At 47.7% G+C, this 20,664-nt stretch overlaps 1 protein-coding gene across 1 annotated transcript; it reads left to right on the top strand.

Annotated features, from left to right (window-relative positions):
• The first annotated feature begins 188 nt into the window (after positions 1-188).
• Positions 189-20,292, top strand: CDK5RAP1 (CDK5 regulatory subunit associated protein 1). The gene is made up of 13 exons (XM_032218644.1): positions 189-213; positions 459-619; positions 2,349-2,383; positions 4,216-4,316; positions 6,476-6,686; positions 9,694-9,814; positions 11,216-11,446; positions 11,529-11,626; positions 13,669-13,724; positions 15,248-15,378; positions 16,117-16,266; positions 18,118-18,258; positions 19,554-20,292. The coding sequence occupies exons 1-13, from the start codon at positions 189-191 to the stop codon at positions 19,713-19,715; spliced, it is 1,623 nt and encodes a 540-aa protein (XP_032074535.1). The 3' UTR covers positions 19,716-20,292.
• Positions 20,293-20,664: the final 372 nt, after the last annotated feature.

Here is a 20,664-nt window from a genome sequence, read left to right as displayed (position 1 = left end):
ACACAGACAAGCTAAGAATTGGAAATTAGGGTATTAAGAACGTGTGGTAGGAAGGAATCGGATATGTCTCTGTATGGCTAGTAATTATATAAAAGAAAGGATCAACGGACAGGTAATCTGACTGACTACACATACCTACGTAATGGGTATAAAATGTCATTGTTGTGAGATCCAAACACTATACGGAAATGTTTATGCTGAGACAGGTGTTAAGTAAGTTCTGCTCCCATTTTACAACTTTTCTTGCCACAGTTGTTAAGCTATGGTTGTTAAGTGAATCTCCTCCTCCTCCACCATCTTTTCCTCCTCCCCCCGCTCTTCTTTCTCCTTCACCTCCTCCTCCTTCATCACCTCCTCCTCCTTCTCTTTCTCCTCCTCGTCCCCTTCTCTTCCTCCTCCTTCACCACCACCTCCTCCTCTTTTTCCTCCTCCTCCCCCTCTTCTTCCTCTTCCTCCGCCTCCTCCTTCACCTCCTCTTCCTCCTCCCCCTCCCCTCCTCCCCCTCCGCCTCGTAGTCTACCTGGAGACGTACGGATGCCAGATGAATGTCAGCGACACGGAGACGGCCTGGGCTATCCTCCAGCGGAGCGGCTACCAGAGGACCAGCAACCTGGCAGAGGTACTCAAAGTCCAGGCTGGGCACTTTCCAGCTGTGGCCTCTCAGTGGCTGGAATAACGGGAGTGCCAGTTCGTTGCCCTGCCCCAGGCAGACCCAGTGCCCAATCTGGGGGTTGAGGGGCCCTTGGTGGTCCCCCCCTTGCAGACGTTTAATGACCCAACTAGGTAACGTCATTGGTACTAGAAGGGAGCGGGGGTTTTCTCTCTGTTTAGATACAACTGGCTTGTCAGCATTGGTGTCAATGTTCCTGCTGGTTCCTTGATTAGACTATTGTTTACTGATGGCTTGTTTATCTGTTGAGTGGTTTTCTTTTGATCTGGAAAACAAGGTAATCTTCACTAAGATTACCACAAAATCGACAGTCAAGGAGGAAACAATATCAAGGAACCAGCAACCCTCGTGACATTGCCTAGTTGGGTCATGAAACGCCTACAAGAAAGCCACCAAGCTCAGAGAGCACCGAGGGCCCCCCAATCCTCTTCCTCCCCACTCCCTTCTAGCATTGATGATGTTCCTAAGTTCGGTAATGAAATGTCTGCCAGAAAAATGACCAAAGCCACTCCAAAGATCACTCAGTCCTCTTCCTCCCTCTTGCTTCTCTTTCTTCTTCTTCTCCTCCTCCTTCTCCTCCTGCTTCTCTTTCTTCTTCTCCTCCTCCTGCTTCTCTTTCTTCTCCTCTTCCTCCTCCTGCTTCTCTTTCTTCTTCTCCTCCTCCTGCTTCTCTTTCTTCTCCTCTTCCTCCTCCTGCTTCTCTTCTCTTCCTCTTCCTCCTCCCTCTTCTTCCTCCTCCTCCTGCTTCTCTTTCTCCTCCTACTCCCTCTTCTTCACTGAGCCGAGGTGGCGCAGTGGTTAGAGTGCAGCACTCCAGGCTACTTCAGCTGACTGCAGTTCTGCAGTTCGGCTGTTCAAATCTCACCGGCTCAGGGTTGACTCAGCCTTCCATCCTTCCGAGGTGGGTGGAATGAGGACCCGGATTGTTGTTGGGGGCGATATGCTGACTCTGTAAACCGCTTAGAGAGGGCTGAAAGCCCCATGAAGCGGTATATAAGTCTAACTGCTATTGCTATATTCTTCTTCTTCCTCCTCCTCCTCCTCCTCCTCCTCCTCCTCCTCCTCCTCCTCTGAGCACTGATGATGTTCCCTGGTTGACTAATGAAACATCTGCAAGAAAACAACTTAAGCTCAGAGAGAGCCAGGGACCCCTCAATCCTCTTTCTCCCCACTCCCTTCTAGCATTGATGATGTTCCTAAGTTTGGTAATGAAACGTCTGCAAAAAAACCCAACCAAACTCAGCACCAACTACCCCCCCCCTCTTCGGTCCAACATCCCGACAGAGTCACACTGTGTCTTGTGACACAACAGTCCTGTCTCTTCCACGCTGACCCAAAATTCAATTAATGCAGGGGTGTCCAAACTTGGGAACTTTAAGACTTGTGGACTTCAACTCCCAGAATTCCCCAGCCAGTTAAAGTTCCCAAGTTTGAAGCTCCCTGCATTAAAGGTTATTAATGTTGTGTCATAAAATTGAAACTTTTGGAGCAGCAGATTCTGCCTCCCTTTTTCTGAGTGAAGCCTGAATGCTGGAGGCTGCACTTTTTCTGCTCAAATGGAGCTTTTTAAGTCTTCTCTCTCTCTATAGATAAGGAAGGTTTGATCCCACAGAAGGAGGAAATGTTTCTTCCTCTCCCTGTTCGTGTTTAATAATTCCAGCTCCCTCCTCTGTTTCAGGCTGACGTGGTTTTGCTTGTCACATGTTCCATCAGGTAAGAGTTTGCTGATTTGTTTGGATTTGGAAATAACTGCAATGTGCAGCACCATTTATCTAGTGGGCAACCGTTTAAATAGGAGCCGGCCGTGTGCAGCAGCTGCCAAAAAAGCCAACACAGTTCTAGGCTGCATCAACAGAGGGAGAGAATCAAGATCACCTGAAGGGTTGATACCACTTTATATAAGGCCTTGGTGAGGCCACACTTGGAATCCTGCATTCAGTTTTGGTCGCTACTTGTTTCTTTCTGACTCTGATTTTTATGCAAACAGCTCCTTTGGGGAGGGTGGGGGGGTGATGGGTTGGAATCCCCCCCCCAATAGAAAAATCAGTTCAGTCACAACCCCCTGTGTGAGTTGCATGGACTGGACCCATGAATCAAAAATTCATTTGCCCTTATGAAAAGGTTACAGCCTTAATTGGTTTATGGATCCTTATCCACACAACCTTGTGATTTGGTTTAGATGGTTGACGCCTTCCTGTGGGCCTGTCTTTGGGGGGGTCTCTGAAAGGGGGGAGGAAACCCCAGGTGCCCCTGAGCTGTGCTCCTTTTAGAACATGGACTTGATCATCAAAGATGATAAGGGGACTGGAGGCTGAAACACATGAAGAACGGTTGCAGGAATTGAGTATGTCTTAGTTTAATGAAAAGAAGGACCAGGGGAGACATGATAGCAGTCTTCCAATATCTCAGGGGTTGCCCCAAAGAAGAGGGAGTCAAACTATTCTCCAAGGCACCTGAGGGTAGAAGAAGAAGCAATGGGTGGAAACTAATCAAGGAGAGAAGCCATCTTGGAATTAAGGAGGGATTTCCTGATGCCAAGAGCAATTGGCCGGTGGAACTGCTTGCCACCAGGATGTTGTGGGTGCTCCAACACTGGAAGCTTTTAAGAAGAGACTGGGCAGGTGTTTCTCTAGAATGGTGTAGGGTTTCCTGATTGAGCAGGAGGTTGGACTAGATGACCTCTGAGCGCCCTTCCAACTCGGGTATTCTGTTATTGGGTATGTCTAGTTTGATGAAAAGAAGGACCAGGGGAGACATGATAGCAGTCTTCCAATATCTCAGGGGTTGCCACAAAGAAGAGGGAGTCAAACTATTCTCCAAGGCACCTGAGGGCAGGACAAGAAGCAATGGGTGGAAACTAATCAAGGAGAGAAGCAACTTAGAACTAAGGAGAAACTTCCTGACAGTGAGAACAATTAACCAGTGGAACAGAAGTTGCCTCCAGAAGTTGTGAATTCTTTAAGAAGATGTTGGACAGCCATTTGTCTGAAACAGTATAGGGTTTCCTGCCTAGGCAGGGGGTTGGACTAGAAGATCTCCAAGGTCCCTTCCAAGTCTCTTATTCTATTCTATCTATTGAAAAGGATAGCAGCCTTCCAATATTTGAGGGGTTGCGCCAAAGAAGGGGTGGGGGTGGGGGGTTCAACCTATTCTCCAAAGCACCTGAAGGCAGGACAAGAAGTAAGGGATGGAAACCTATTAAAGAGAAATCCAACTGAAAATCAAGGAGAAATTTCCTAACAGGGAGGACAATAAACCAGTGGAAGAGAAGTTGCCTCCAGAAGTTGTGAATGCTCCATCACTGGAAGTTTTTAAGAAGAGACTGGACAGCCATTTGTCTGAAATGGTACTTGGGGTTTCCTACTTAAACGGGAGTGGACTAGAAGACCTCCAAGGTCCCTTCCAACTCTATTGTTCTGTTCTGGATTCCCCACTTCCCAGAAGGGGCTGGGAAGCACACAGGGCCTCTTCTTCTACCTCGAGCAGAGTTTTGAGTGACACTTCAGGCCTGGTCAAAGTTTCATCCGTGTTTCGTTGCTTGGCAGGGAGAAGGCCGAGCAGACGGTCTGGAATCGGTTGCGGGTATTCAAAACTCTGAAGACGAAACGGCAACGTTCACGGAGGTCTCTGCAGATCGGGATCTTAGGTAATAGGAACGCTCATAGCAAAGGGTCTTACGGGAAGGGAGACCACCTGGGGGCTTGGAGTGGGAGCATGGAGCCGAGGTGGCACAGTGGTTAAATGCTAGCACTGCAGGCTACTTCAGCTGACTGCAGTTCTGCAGTTCGGCTGTTCAAATCTCACCGGCTCAGGGTTGACTCAATAGCAATAGCAGTTAGACTTATATACCGCTTCATAGGGCTTTCAGCCCTCTCTAAGCGGTTTACAGAGTCAGCATATCGCCCCCAACAACAATCCGGGTCCTCATTTCACCCACCTCGGAAGGATGGAAGGCTGAGTCAACCTTGAGCCGGTGAGATTTGAACCGCTGAACTGCAGATAACAGTCAGCTGAAGTGGCCTGCAGTACTGCATTTAACCACTGCGCCACCTCGGCTCTCTTCCTCCCTTCCTCTTATTCCTTTCTCATTCCCTTCTCATTTCCTCCTTCCCTCCTCCCTCCCTTCCCTTTCTTCTTTCTTTCAGCCTTCCTGTGACTTTCTCTCTCTTTCTCTTTCTCTCCCTCTCTCTTCACCCCAAAACTTCCACTACACACACAATAGCAATAGCAGTTCGACTTATATACCGCTTCATAGGGCTTTCAGCCCTCTCTAAGCGGTTCACAGAGTCAGCATATTTGCCCCCAACAACAATCCGGGTCCTCATTTCCCCCACCTTGGAAGGATGGAAGGCTGAGTCAACCCTGAGCCGGTGAGATTTGAACAGCCGAACTGCAGAACTGCAGTCAGCTGAAGTAGCCTGCAGTGCTGCATTTAACCACTGCGTCATCTCGACTCAGCCTTCCATCCTTCCGAGGTGGGGGAAATGAGGACCCGGATTGTTGTTGGGGGCAAATATGCTGACTCTGTAAACCGCTTAGAGAGGGCTGAAAGCCCTATGAAGCGGTATATAAGTCTAACTGCTATTGCTATTGCTATCTGGAAATCAGGTAGGTGAATTTCCCATTTTTGGGGGAGGTTGTTTTCTCCTCTGGGTTGGGAACTTAGGACTGGGATCGGTGGTTAGGCCAGGTCTTTCGAAAGCTGGAGCTCCCCATAGTTAGAAGGGGCCTCACCTCGATATCCCAGGTCAGTGGTGAAGGCACCAGGCTATAAGAACTGGGAGACCGGGAGTTCTAGCCCTGCCCCAGCCATGAAAGCTGGCTAGGTGACTTTGGGCCAATTACTAGGAGGCAGTGAGCTCTAGTTCCCAGCTGGCTGGATTTTAGGCCAATCATCAGGAGACGGTGAGTTCTAGTTCTGCTTTAGCCATGAAAGCCAGCTGGGTGAGGGATAGAGAGAGAGAGAAAGAGAGAGAGAAATACAGTAGATAGGTAGAGAGAGAGAGTGCGTGTGTAGATAGGTAGGTAAAGGGATAGAGAGAGAGAAATATTGAGAGAGAGAGAGAAATACAGTAGATAGGTAGGTGTTTCTGCTGGCACAGCACTTGATCAATCTAATTCTCTTCAATTAGTTAAAAGAGCTTTCCAAAAGGGGAAAAAGAAAGTTTTTGCACTCTGCAAATCTCCCCCAAACGGCCCGTTTTTTGTGAAAACTGGCCCGTTTTTTTTTTAAAAGCATGAATAGCTTTGGGGGGGGGGCTTGCAGAGTGCTGGGGGGGACAAACAAAAATTGCCCCATTTTTTGCGAAAACAGGCCTGTTTTTTGTCAAAAAAAATTGCATGCATAGGAGGCTTTCAGAGAGCTTCTGGGGGCGGGGGGGGGGGAGATGGCCCATTTATTGCTCATTTCTGCCCTCCCCAGCCCCCAGGAGCTCTCTGAAGGCCTCCATAAGGCTATGCATGGCCATTTTGGTGAAAGGGGCGGGGTTTCGGGAGGCAAAAAATGCTGTATTCGGTGTATAAGATGCACCCAGATTTTCAGCCTCTTATTTGAGGAAAAAAGGTGCGTCTTATACTCCAAAAAATACGGTATTTTATATGGTTAAGCTTATCTCCTTTTTTTTTCTTTGTTTGTTGTGTCTCTTTTTTTTGTTTTTAAAAGGTAAAAATGTTTCATGGAAACTATTTTTATTAAAAAAAAAATGAACCTGTAAAATCTGTGGCCGGGAGGAGAAATCACGTGGCGTCTTTGGATGAAGGTTTCGTGCCCTTCTCTTCAGCTCACCCTTCTGTCTCTCCTTGCAGGCTGTATGGCCGAGAGGCTGAAGGAGAAGATTTTGGACGAGGAGAAATTGGTCGACATTGTAGCCGGCCCAGACGCTTACCGGGACCTGCCCAGGCTCTTGGCGGTGGCGGAATCCGGCCAGCAGGCGGCCAACGTCCTGCTCTCTCTGGACGAGACCTACGCAGACATTCTGCCCGTCCACCTCAGCCCTGGCGCCCCCACAGCCTTCGTGTAAGGGGGAACCCTGGTTTCTTGCTGCTTTGACCCAACCTGGGAGCCAGGAAGGTGGAAAATGTCCGGGATTGATTGATCGATTGGTTGGTTGGTTGATCAATATATATACATAGTTCATGTTTCCTAACCACCACCCATCTTCCTTGGGGAAGGGGTCTGGGTGAGGGTTAGGTGAACACTGATTGATTAATTAATTGATTGACTGATGTATAGTTCCTATTTTTAAGCTGCCTGTCTCCCTTGGAGAGAGAGACAGAGACAGCTAGAAAGGTGATAACTACCCCTGTTTCCCTGAAAAATAAGACCTCCCCGGATTATAAGCCTAATTGGATTTTTGAGCGCATGGGCTAAAATAAGCCCTCCCCTGAAAATATTGCAACGCAGCAGCAGCCCTGAGGTGACCACGCTCGCTGACTCCTGCACTTCAGAAATAGTAAGACACCTCCTCCCCCAAATAAATAAATAAGGCCAAGCGCTTATTTCGGGGGTCAAAAGAAAATAAGACCCTGTCTTATTTTTGGGGAAACACGGTAGATAGATGATAATTAGGTAACTAGCTATGATAGATTGACATAGCTAGATTAGATTAGGGAGGGAGGGAGGGAGGGATGGATGGATGGATGGATGGATGGATGGATACATAGATAGATAGATAATAGATAGATATAATAGATACATGATAACCAGAGAGTTAGCTATGATAGATTGACATACATAGATTAGATTAGGGATGGATGGATGGATGGATGGATGGATGGATGGATGGATGGATGGATGGATGGATGGATAGATAGATAGATAGATAGATAGATAGATAGATAGATGATAGATAGATAGATAGATAGATAGATAGATAGATAGATAGATAGATAGATATGATAGATACATGATAACCAGAGAGTTAGCTATGATAGATTGACATACATAGATTAGATTAGGGATGGATAGATGGATGGATGGATGGATAAATAGATAGATAGATAGATAGATAGATAGATAGATAGATAGATAGATAGATAGATAGGATAGATACATAACCAGAGAGTTAGCTATGATAGATTGACATACATAGATTAGATTAGGGATGGATGGATGGATGGATGGATGGATGGATGGATGGATGGATGGATGGATGGATGGATGGATGGATGGATAGATAGATAGATAGATAGATAGATAGATGATAGATAGATAGATAGATAGATAGATAGATAGATAGATAGATAGATAGATAGATATGATAGATACATGATAACCAGAGAGTTAGCTATGATAGATTGACATACATAGATTAGATTAGGGATGGATGGATGGATGGATGAATGGATAGATAGATAGATAGATAGATAGATAGATATAATAGATACATGATAACCAGAGAGTTAGCTATGATAGATTGACATACATAGATTAGGGATGGATAGATGGATGGATGGATGGATAGATAGATAGATAGATAGATAGATAGATAGATAGATAGATAGATAGATATGATAGATACATGATAACCAGAGAGCTAGCTATGATAGATTGACATACATAGATTATGGATGGATGGATGGATGGATGGATGGATGGATGGATAGATACATGATAACCAGAGAGTTAGCTATGATAGATTGACATACATAGATTAGATTAGGGATGGATGGATGGATGAATGGATAGATAGATAGATAGATAGATAGATAGATAGATAGATAGATAGATATAATAGATACATGATAACCAGAGAGTTAGCTATGATAGATTGACATACATAGATTAGATTAGGGATGGATAGATGGATGGATGGATGGATGGATGGATGGATGGATGGATAAATAGATAGATAGATAGATAGATAGATAGATAGATAGATAGATAGATATGATAGATACATGATAACCAGAGAGCTAGCTATGATAGATTGACATACATAGATTAGATTAGGGATGGATAGATGGATGGATGGATGGATGGATGGATGGATAAATAGATAGATAGATAGATAGATAGATAGATAGATAGATAGATAGATAGATAGATATGATAGATACATGATAACCAGAGAGCTAGCTATGATAGATTGACATACATAGATTATGGATGGATGGATGGATGGATGGATGGATGGATGGATGGATGGATGGATAGATAGATACATGATAACCAGAGAGTTAGCTATGATAGATTGACATACATAGATTAGATTAGGGATTGATAGAGTTGATAGCTAAATAGATGAAGCTCGCCAGATAGCTAAACAGCTAAATAATGATAAATGATAAATAGAGCCTAGATAGTTAGATGTAGATAGAAAGAGATATGAGAGAGAGTATTACTGGAATAAAAATGCTTCAATAGTTCCATTTGTGCTCCTGATGAGATCTAGCATGCCTGGTGCTGATCTCCTTTTGCAAAACAAACAAAAAAAAAACTGCAGTTCTGCATCTTGTCTATGGAGATTCTCCATCGTCCAGGCCATGGTTGTTCCAGAGGTGGTTTTCCAAAAGACAGCTGGAGTTTCTTGGAGTTTTTTTCCCCCCTCAAAGACATTTTGCTTCTCATCCAAGAAGCTTCTTCAGCTCTGACTGGAGGGTGAAGGGAAGGATTGATGCTCCTTGCAGACAAAGCTGGTCGTTTGCATCCTTTGAGAGGGACGTTGAGGCCACCTGGAGGTTTATCTCTGTCCTCAGGGTCACCTGACTGGTGCAAATGGGGGCGGGGCCTTCTTGGAACTGCGGAAATGACTTGTGTAGGCGAAGCTGTGCTTGCTGCAGGATGTTTTCTGTCCCGAGTCCCTTCACCGTTGAACACGGTCACAGGCTGTGTTGGGAGATGAGTCTGCGTCCTTTGCAGACAGCTGCATATAAATCCTTCCATCCCCCCTCTCCATCCAGTCAGAGTTGAAGAAGCTTCTTGGATGAGAAGCGAAACGGCTTCAGAAAAAAGACCCAGAAAGTCGAGTTGCCTCTTGAAAAAGCCATTCATGCTCTCTGGGAATTGCTTTCTCTCTCCCCAGGTCCATCATGCGTGGCTGTGACAACATGTGCAGCTACTGCATCGTCCCCTTCACGCGTGGGCGGGAACGGAGCCGGCCCTTGGCCTCCATTCTCCAGGAGGTACAGATGCTCTCAGACCAGGTAAGAGGCCTTTGACCAGGCCTGATGAGTCCGGTCTAAAAAACTCTGCCCAAGGTGGGGAGAGGGTCCTCTCAGCCCCTTCTGGGTGATGGGGGAATCCAGAACAGAGGAACAGAAGCGTTGGAAGGGACCTTGGAGGTCTTCTAGTCCAACCCCCCCTGCTCAAGCAGGAGACCATATACCAGGGGTGTCCAACCTTGAAACTTTAAGGCTTGTGGACTTCAACTCCCAGAATTCTCCAGCCGGCTATGCTTTCAAATGGGTGGACTTCAGGTCTCTGAGTTTGCAGGCAGGCAGGTGATACAGATGGGTGGATGGATGGATGGATGGATGGGTAGGTAGGTAGGAAGGTAGGTAGGTAGGTAGGTAGGTAGGTAGGTAGAGAGAGAGAGAGAGAGAGAGAGAGAGAGAGAGAGATAATAGATAGATAGATAGATATGATAGATACATGATAACCAGAGAGCTAGCTATGATAGATTGACATACATAGATTAGGGATGGATGGATGGATGGATGGATGGATGGATGGATGGATGGATGGATGGATGGATAGATAGATAGATAGATAGATAGATAGATAGATAGATAGATAGATAGATAGATAGATAGAGGTTGGTAGGTAGGTAGGTACATAGGTAGGTAGGTAGGTAGATTAGATAGATAGATAGATGATAGATAGATAGATAGATAGATAGATAGATAGATAGATAGATAGATAGATAGATAGATAGATATGATAGATACATGATAACCAGAGAGCTAGCTATGATAGATTGACATACATAGATTAGGGATGGATGGATGGATGGATGGATGGATAGATAGATGATAGATAGATAGACAGACAGATAAACTTCATAGACAGACTGATATAGATATAGAAATAGATAGAGATAGATAGCATAAAAGAGAGAGAGACAGACAGATAGATAGATGATAGATAGACTGCATAGACAGACAGGCAGATATAGATATAGAAATAGAGAGATAGCATAACATAGAGAGAGAGAGATATAGAGAGAGACGATAGACAGACAGACAGACAGAGCCTCTTGCCCCCAACAATCTGGGTCCTCATTTTACTGACCTCGGAAGGAGGGAAGGTTGAGTCAACTTTGAGCTGGTGAGAATCAAACTGCTGGCAGTGAGCAGTGGCTTAGCCTGCAGTGCAGGTAGTACTCAATGGTCACAAATGAGCCCAACATTTCCGTTGTTCAGTGAGACATTTGTTAAGTGAGTTTTGCTCCCATTTTGCAACCTTTCTTGCCGCAGTAGTTAAGTGAATCACTGCAATTGATAAGCGGGCAGTGAATCTGTCTTCCCCATTGAACTTGGGACACAGCAGTGGTCATAAACAGGAAGCAATGGACAAGCATCTCCCCATCTCTTCTCTCCCCGTAGGGTGTGAAGGAAGTGACCCTTTTGGGCCAGAACGTCAACAGTTACCGGGACACCTCCGAGGTCCAGTTCCTCTCCTTGGCGTCCCCTGAGCTCAGACAAGGATTCCGGACCGTCTACAAAGCCAAAAAAGGGGGGCTGCGTTTTGCAGAGCTTCTGGACCGAGTGGCCGCCGTGGACCCAGAGATGAGGATCCGCTTCACTTCTCCGCACCCCAAAGACTTCCCGGATGAGGTGGGTTGGGCCCCCCGCTGATCCTCCTCCTCGCCGACAGACAGCAGCCGGGTGCCAATGACGACTTCTTTGCGTTTCGCAGGTCTTCGAGGTCATGCGGGGAAGACACAATATCTGCAAACAGGTGCATCTTCCCGCCCAAAGCGGCAGCTCCCGTGTCCTGGAGGCCATGAAGAGGGGGTGAGATGTGTGTTTGTGTGTACGTGAGTGTCTGCAGGGGCCGTTATGCACCTTGAAAACCTGCAGCAATGTGACACCCCCCCTTTCAGCAGCCCGTTCTGCTAAAACGTTGAGGAAATTCGTATCAGAGCAAAGAGCACAGTCACCATGTGCTTTACTGCTTAACTATATAACAGTAACAGGAAACACTAGAACCGTGATGACGAACCTGTGGCACGCGTGCCATTTGTCCGGGCACCCGAGGTGTTACATGTGCTGGCCAGCTGACTTCGGCCTTCTTTTGAGGCCATTTTTTTGCCTTCCGGAGACTTCAGGAGCTTCCCTGAACCCTCCAGAGCGCAAAAAAAGCAGCCCTACCGGCAAACCGGAAGTTCGGGAACGGACTTCTGGTTTGCTCGTAGGGCCGGTTTTAGCCCTCCGGAGCCTTCAGGAGGCTCCTCTGAAGGCTCTGGAGGGTTCAAAAACAACCCTATGAGCAAACTGGAAGTAGGGCCGGTTTTAGTCCTCAGGAGTATGTCTCCGAACGTCCGCTTTGCCCGTAGGGCTGGTTTTTGGACTCCAGAGGTTTCAAAGAAGCTTCTGAAGCTTCCGGGAGGGCAGTGGGGGAGGCTGTTTTTGCCCTCCCCAGGGTCCTATAAAGCCTCTGGATCCAGACATGTAAATACCGCCATCTCCTGGCTGAAGGTTGCTGTAGTTGTTGCATAGAAATACATTCCAACAATGATTTCCACCAGTTGACGTAGATTCTGGTTTGCAGTGCAAAGCAGAACACCCATTCCCAGTGGCGGCCAACCTTTTTCTTACGGCGTGCCAAAATTGCGCACGTGTGCTATCGCGCAGGCACATGTGCCCACTCAATCCCCCCCTCCCGCCCGTGTGCATGTGCATGCAACCCCACCAAAGGCTCCGGAGCCTTTCCTAAAGCCTGGGGAGGGTGAAAACGGCCTCCCTGGGCCCCACGAAGGCCCTCTGGAAGCCAGAAACGGATTTTTTCCGAACTTCCAGTTGGCCCGTTGGTGGGTTTTGCCCTCCCCAGCCTCCCCCAGCTCTCTGGAAGGCTGAAAATCAGGTGGCCGTCGCGCACATGCGTGCCGGAGCTGACAACTGGTGTGCCATCAAATATGGCTCCGTGTGGCACGCGTGCCATTGGTTCCCCATCACGGACCTATCCCACTTCAGCACACGGATCTGTGTGTTTGGAGAGGATTTGAGGCTGCCTAATTTTGTCCCCTGGATAGAATGTGGTGAGGAAATGGATCTCCCAGGAGGGAGAAGTCAGTTTCCAGAGGAAGAAGAGGCAACTCAGGCCAGATTTTATGTGTGTGTGTGTGAGAGAGAGTGAAGACAGCCTCTCCCTAATAATTCCCAGAGTATATTGTGGATTCAGATAGTAGCAATAGCAATAGCAGTTCGACTTATATACCGCTTCATAGGGCTTTCAGCCCTCTCTAAGCGGTTTACAGAGTCCGCATATTGCCCCCAACAACAATCCGGGTCCTCATTTCACCCACCTCGGAAGGATGGAAGGCTGAGTCAACCTTTGAGCCGGTGAGATTAGAACCGCCGAACTGCAGATAGCAGTCAGCTGAAGTGGCCTGCAGTACTGCACCCTAACCACTGCGCCACCTCGGCTCTAGTAGAGTCTTCAGTCTGGCAAGATTCTGTCTGTAGGTGTGAAACAACACTCATCTTGGAAGAATCACCACGTGTCCCTCTTGGTTTGGGGCCTGAGACACGGCGACTGAGGAATTCTGGGAGTTGAAGTCCCCAGGTGAGGGAGTCTACACATGATGTGGTGGAATATAGTTAGGAGGTGGCATCCTAAGAGGGAGGGGGGCATTGCAGAGGAGTAAGAGATAACAGTCTGTGTGTGAGAGAAAGAGGAGGAAGACAGTCCCTCCTCAACAGTGCCCAGAGTTTATATACAGAGCGAAGAGTCTTCAGCCTGGCAAGATTCTGTCTGCAGGTAGAGAACTCAGTTTGAAAGAATCCTTGTGTCATTCTTGGTTTCGGGCTTGACATCCACATTCTCATCCTTCCAGGTACACCCGGGAATCATACCTGGAGCTTGTATACCGTCTCCGTGATTATTTACCAGGTGAGTGTCTCATTTATGCTTTCCAATGGCTTCCAGACTCAAATTATGCTATTTGAATATATGTTTTATTGATACATTTTTTGGTTTAAAACATAGAAAATTCCATATCTATCTGAACAGCGTGTTGTCTGCAGTTTATTTCAAGTAGAGATACGATAATCCGTACTAATAATCTTAATAAACATATCATGTTGCTTTTGTTATTTTTTCTAACCTAGTACTGTATTGTTCGGAGTATAAGACGCATCTTTCCCCCCCACCAAAAAAGAGGGTGATAATCTGGGTGCGTCTTATACACTGAATACAGCATTTTTGGCCTCCTGAAACCCCGCAAAAATGGACGTGCAGAGGGTTTGGGAGGATTGCAAAGTGCTCCTGGGGGCTGGGGAGGGCAAAAAGGATTGCAAAATGGGCTGTTTTTTGCTCGTTTTTGCCCCCCCCCCCCCAGCCTCCAGGAGCACTTTGCAGGCCTCTCAAACTCTCTGCATACCCCTGTTTTTCACTAAAAACGAGGCGTGCAGAAGGTTTGGGAGGCCTGCAGAATGCAAAAACCTTTTTTTTAAAAATTCACCTCTTCCAAATCTTGGTGCGTCTTATACTCTGAAAAATACGGTATGTGTTTTAGTCCAGTATTTTTTGGCCTTTGGGCATTTCCACCACATAGGAGCATATGAACCACCTGGTCTCTGATTACACTTCCGACATTTAGCGGGTAGATTTTCTTCAGCTAAACATTTCCCCAGTTGTGATTTAGTGATGATTATAAAATTTCCTATGGAGATCTCAATCTTGTTGATTTTGACTGGCAAAGTAAAATTATTATGCATCCAATCATTAAAAAGGGTATTCAGAATCAGAACTTCACTTGTACAGTATTTTATTTTATTTTATTTCATTTCTCAGTTCTTTATTTGCATAGTATTTCAATATTACTGGATTATTGTATTCATAATCTCTGGTGTACAGTATTTTAATATACTTACATTATCTCTGATATTAATATTTCAAAGCTCTCTTTCTAACAAAACAGCTCCGTAATAACCATATTTTATATCTGCTATATCTTTAGTGAAAAAGAATTAAAAATATATAATTTCAACTCCGTACAATCATACAATGAGTAATATAGTACCTGTGGAAGAACTAAGCATTGTTTTTATGTGCAACTTTACCAAAGAATGTCAAAACATTTTCCTCAACTGGATAAAAATATTTTCCTTATTTTGCCCTGCTTGTCCATTTGCACTTATGAATGACGTGATCATTGTAACGCACTTGTCAAATATTATAGGTTAATGAAATGAAATATTAATAAAATAAAGTACTAATGGAAATGGCAATTATAATAATTATTGCCTGGTGTAATGTATGAACTCAGCCATTTATCTTTTAAGTCCAACTTGAAAGATGCGGTTGGGTGAACTTGGAAATGGGGTTAAAAGTACCTTTGGGGGGGGGATTCGCCGCAACTCCAAACGGTCGCTAAACGAGGACTCTCTGAAAATGGAATCCCTGTTTTGCAGGGGCAACGCTGACCAGTGACTTCATTGCCGGATTCTGTGGGGAGACGGAGGCCGATCATCTGCAGACGCTCTCGCTCCTCCATGAGGTCGGCTACAACTTCGCCTATATCTTCGCCTACAGCCAGAGGCAGGTGAGGCCTGGGCACCTCAGGGGCTGATTCACATCTGTGGCAGGTGTGCCCATGAACAGAATAACAGAGTTGGAAAGGACCTTGGAGGTCATCTAGTCCAACCCCAACCCACACACCCCCGGCCAAGCAGGAGACCCTACAGCATTTCGGACAGATGGCCATCCAGTCTCTCCTTGAAAGCCTCCAGGGATGAAGCTCCCACAACTTCCGAAGGGAACTTCTCTTCCATGGGTTGATTGTTCTCCCTGTCAGGAAATTCCTCCTTATTTCCAGGTTGAATCTCTCCTTGATCAGTTTCCATCCATTATTCCTTGTCTGGCCTTCAGGTGCTTTGGAGAATAGCTTGACCCCCTTCCTCTTCTCTGGGGCAGCCCCTCAAATATTGGAAGATGCTCTCCTGTCTCCCCTGGTCCTTCTCTTCCCTAGACTAGCCAGGCCCAGTTCCTGCAACCGTCCATCGTATGTTTTGGCCTCCAGTCCCCTAATCCTCTTTGTTGTTCTTCTCTGCACTCTTTTTAGAGGCTCTGCATCTTTTTTATAGTGTGGTGACCAAAACTGGATGCATTATCCTAGGTGTGGCCTTACTAAGGTTTTATAGAATGATGTTAGTAAATGACTGGCTTTCTTTTGAAACTCGGCTCGAGGCTCATGAATCAATTAGAGCATTTTGGGGGAAACCTGACCTCTTCCTGCCTTCACTCATCCTGACCTCCTGCTCTTCATCGCTCTGCTCCCCAGAAAACGCGGGCCTTCCACCGGCTGCTGGACGACGTCCCTCCCGAAGTGAAGCACCGTCGGCTGGAGGAGCTCAACGCCGTCTTCCGGGAAGAGGCCGCCCGCCTCCACGCAGCAGCCGTGGGCCAGACACAAGTGGTGCTGGTGGAAGGGGTGAGTACGGGTCCTGGGGCTAGCTGGCTCTGGCTGGTCAGGGGGCGACACTTCCTGGGGTCCCCAGGGCTTCAGGGCAGGTGAGGAGGGGAGACGAGAAGGCCTGGGATGCCCCCTGGAGGTCACTGAGCCCCCTCCAGGGTCACTCGGGAGAGGGAAGGGAATGGCACAGGAATGAGAGAGAGAGAGAGAGGGAGGGAGGGAGGGAGAGAGGGGTTGTAGATGATGGATGGGAAGGGAGGGAAGGAGAGAGGAAGGAAGGAAAGAAGGAAGGAAGGAGAAGAGAGGTGATAGACATGATGGATGGGAAGGGGGGAGGGAAGAAAAGGAAGGAAAGAGAAGAGAGTTAATAGAGATGATGGGAAGGAAGGAAGGAAAAGAAAAGGATGGATGGATAGATGGCTAGATAGATAGGTAGGTAGATAGATATGATAGATAGGTAGGGGGAGAGGGAGGGAGGGAGGGGTTGGAGATGATGGATGGGAAGAGAGGGAGGGAGGAAGGAAGGAAGGAAAGAAAGAAGGAAGGAAGGAGAGAGAGGTGATAGACATGATGGATGGGAAGGGGGGAGGGAAGAAAAGGAAGGAAAGAGAAGAGAGTTAATAGAGATGATGGGAAGGAAGGAAGGAAAAGAAAAAGGATGGATGGATAGATAGATTCAGTAGATAGGTAGGGGGAGAGAGAGAGGGAGGAAGCGGTTGGAGATGATGGATGGGAAGAAAGGGAGGGAGGAAAGGAAGGAAGGAAGGAAGGAAGGAGAGAGGTGATTGACATGATGGATGGGAAGGGAGGGAGGAAGGAAGGAAGGAGAAGAGAGGTGATACAGATGATGGGAAGGAAGGAAAAGAAAAAGAAAGATGGATGGATGGATATATACAGCTGATAGACAGGGAGGGAGGGAGGGAGAGATAGATGGATAGCAATAGAATATAATAAAACGGAATAGGAATAGGGATGATAAGAATAAGGATATGGTCGGAAGGGGACTTGAAGGTCTTCTAGTCCACCCTTCAGCCGAAGGCAGGAAACCTTACACCATCCTAACAAATGCTTGTCCAGCGTTTTCTAGAGATAGAGATAGGTATGTAGGGAGGGAGGGAGGAAGAGGGAGAGAGAGAAAGAGAGGGAGAAACAGGGAGAGAGAAGGAGAGAAGTAAATAGAATGAGGGAGAGAGAGAATGAGGGAGAAAGAAAGTAAGTGAAAAAGAGAGAGAGAATAAAAGAGAGAATGAGGGAGAGAGAAAGAGCGAATGAGACGGGGAGAGAGAATGAGAGGGAGACAGCAAGAGAGAGAGAGAAAGAGAGGGAAATAGAATGAAATAGGGAGAATGAGAGAGAATGAGAGAGAATGAAAAAGGGAGAGAAAGAGAATAAAAAAATAGAGAAAGAGAAAGAGAGAAAGTGAAAAAGAGAGAGAGAAAGAGAACGAATGAGAAAGAGAATAAAAGAGAATGAGGGAGAAAGAGAGAGAGAAAGGGGGAGTGAGAAAGAAAGAAGGAGAGAGAGAGAGACGTCCAACATTCTCTTTAGACAGAGACAGACAGACAGAGAGAGACCGGTAGGCAGAGAGACAGACAGACAGATCTCCAGGTCAAGGCTTCCAGTTGTTCAATTTGATTTTGATGGGGGGGGGAGGGGGGGCAGGACCTTCCCAAATCTCGGCTTTTATCATTCAGAAAATAAAATGGACCCTGCGAAAAATCCCCCAATCGTGAGTCGTCTCCCCACCCCCAATCCCAAGTGGCTGCCCCAGGAACAGTGGGGTGCAGTGGGATGCTGTGGCTGCCTGGTCTCTTGACCTCCGTTTCCATCCCCCCCTGATCCCCCCCATCTCTTCGCCCCCCCTCCCAGCCCAGCAAGCGCTCCCCTCTGGATCTGTGGGGCAGGAACGATGGCGGCATCAAGGTCATCTTCCCGGACGTGGAGATGAGCAACGGGACGGAGGGGCCGTCAGCTGTCCGAGCCCAACCGGGAGATTACGTCCTGGTGGAGGTGAGTCCCGTGGCCACTACTCCGGCACGGCCACACGAGGAAATCCCTCTGGGGTCCCAGGAAACCCTGCAAGCTTTCGTGCCTAAGGCAAAACTAGAATTCCCCATCTCCTGGTGGTAGGCCCAAAGTCACCCAGCTGGCTTTCATGCCTAAGGCAGGACTAGAACTCACCGTCTCCTGGTGAATGGCCCAAAGTCTCCCAAACAGCTTTCATGCCTAAAGCAAAACTAGAACTCTCCATCTCCTGGTCATTGGCCGAAAGTCACCTAGCTGCCTTTCATGCCTAAGGCAGGACTAGAACTCACCGTCTCCTGGTCATTGGGCCCAAAGTCACCCAGCTGCCTTTCATGCCTAAGGCAGGACTAGAACTCACCGTCTCCTGGTCATTGGGCCCAAAGTCACCCAGCTGCCTTTCATGCCTAAGGCAGGACTAGAACTCACCGTCTCCTGGTGAATGGCCCAAAGTCTCCCAAACAGCTTTCATGCCTAAAGCATAACTAGAACTCTCCATCTCCTGGTCATTGGCGCAAAGTCACCCAGCTGCTTCTCATGCCTAAGGCGGGACTAGAACTCTCCGTCTCCTGGTGATTGGCCCAAAGTCACCCAGTTGGCTATCATACCTAAGGCAAAACTAGAACTCTCCATCTCCTGGTGGTAGGCCCAAAGTCACCCAGCTGCCTTTCATTCCTAAGACAAAACTAGAACTCTCCTTCTCCTGGTCATTAGCCCAAAGTCACCCAGCTGCCTTTCATGCCTAAAGCAAAACTAGAACTCTCCATCTCCTGGTCATTTGGCCCAAAGTCACCCAGCTGCCTTTCATGCCTAAGGCAAAACTAGAACTCTCCATCTCCTGGTGGTAGGCCCAAAGTCACCCAGCTGCCTTTCATTCCTAAGACAAAACTAGAACTCTCCTTCTCCTGGTCATTAGCCCAAAGTCACCCAGCTGCCTTTCATACCTAAAGCAAAACTAGAACTCTCCATCTCCTGGTCATTTGGCCCAAAGTCACCCAGCTGCCTTTCATGCCTAAGGCAAAACTAGAACTCTCCCTCTCCTGGTGGTGGGCCCAAAGTCACCCAGCTGCCTTTCATGCTAAGGCAGCACTAGAACTCCCTGTCTCCTGATCATTTGGCCCAAAGTCACCCAGCTGCCTTTCATTCCTAAGACAAAACTAGAACTCTCCGTCTCCTGGTCATTGGCCCAAAGTCACCCAGCTGCCTCTCATGCCTAAGGCAGGACTAGAACTCCCCGTCTCCTGGTGGTTGACCGCTTCCACCTTCTTCCCTCCCCCTCCCAGATCTCCTCGTCCTCCCCGCTGACCCTGAAGGGCAGCCCCCTATGCCGGACCACGCTCAGAGGCAGCTCATCCTCGGCAGAGGCCGTCCGTGGAGCAGCCCCGGGGGCAAGGGAAGGATTTTCGGCGCCCTCCAGACAACGAGGGGCAGCCAAGGACCGGTGAGCAGCGGCTGCACCCGGCCTGGCGCCCCTTGGAGAGAGGCTGTTTGCCCCAACTGTCGTTATCCGAAGCAGAGGCCCTGAAGGACGATCTGCGCGGCTGGACCAACAGCCTCGGGAAACAGGAGTCCCTATTTTCCTCCGTCAGAGGATGCATTCAGACACGCAAGGGAGTTCCTGCCCATTTTCTTCCAGGGATGGTTCACAAGCGGACGCTTCCCCCCACCCCTTCGTCTCAGACTTACGTCCGTTGGCTTCAGGGACAACAAGACACTTTGGGGAGAAGAGCTGGTGGGCTTAATCAGCCCACTTTCCTCTCGCAAGGTCTGGGAGGTTCGGCGTTGTGTGCAGACCCTTCGGGGCAGGGGGCTCTCCTCTCCCAAGCAGGGGAAAACTCTCCAGCGGGGCTGGGCAGCCCGGCCTTTGGCTCTTCAAGGATGATGGGAGTTGTGGTTGTGGAAGCCGCTGGAACTCATCAACGGCGGTCGGGAGGGAAAGCAGCGGACTAAATAAATCAATGTTTGCGAAAACCCATTTCCTTATTCGATTTTTGCTGCCATTTAACGCCACATCCTGTCCTCCACCGCTGGGAGGAACGACCCAGAGGGTCCTCGACTTACACCCGCAACAGAGCTCGGAATTGTTACACAACTCGTAAATTGTTACGGTCACCTGACCCCAGGACGCTTGTTGTGAATCCGTCGGTTTCCAACCCCTACGTATGTTGATCCTGTGACCCTCAAAGGGAGGAAGAAAGAATGAAGAGGAAAGGAAATAGAGGAAGGAAAGAAGGAAGGAAGGGAATGAAGAGGGAAGGAAGGAAAGGGGGAGGAAGAAAGAATGAAGAGGAAAGGAAATAGAGGAAGGAAAGAAGGAAGGAAGGGAACGAAGAGGGAAGGAAGGAAAGGGAGGAAGAAAGAATGAAGAGGAAAGGAAATAGAGGAAGGAAAGAA

Source organism: Thamnophis elegans, chromosome 5 (genome assembly GCF_009769535.1).
Source record: "Thamnophis elegans isolate rThaEle1 chromosome 5, rThaEle1.pri, whole genome shotgun sequence".
In the NCBI taxonomy this organism is placed as follows: domain Eukaryota; kingdom Metazoa; phylum Chordata; class Lepidosauria; order Squamata; family Colubridae; genus Thamnophis; species Thamnophis elegans.
This window is presented reverse-complemented; position numbering and strand designations above follow the sequence as displayed.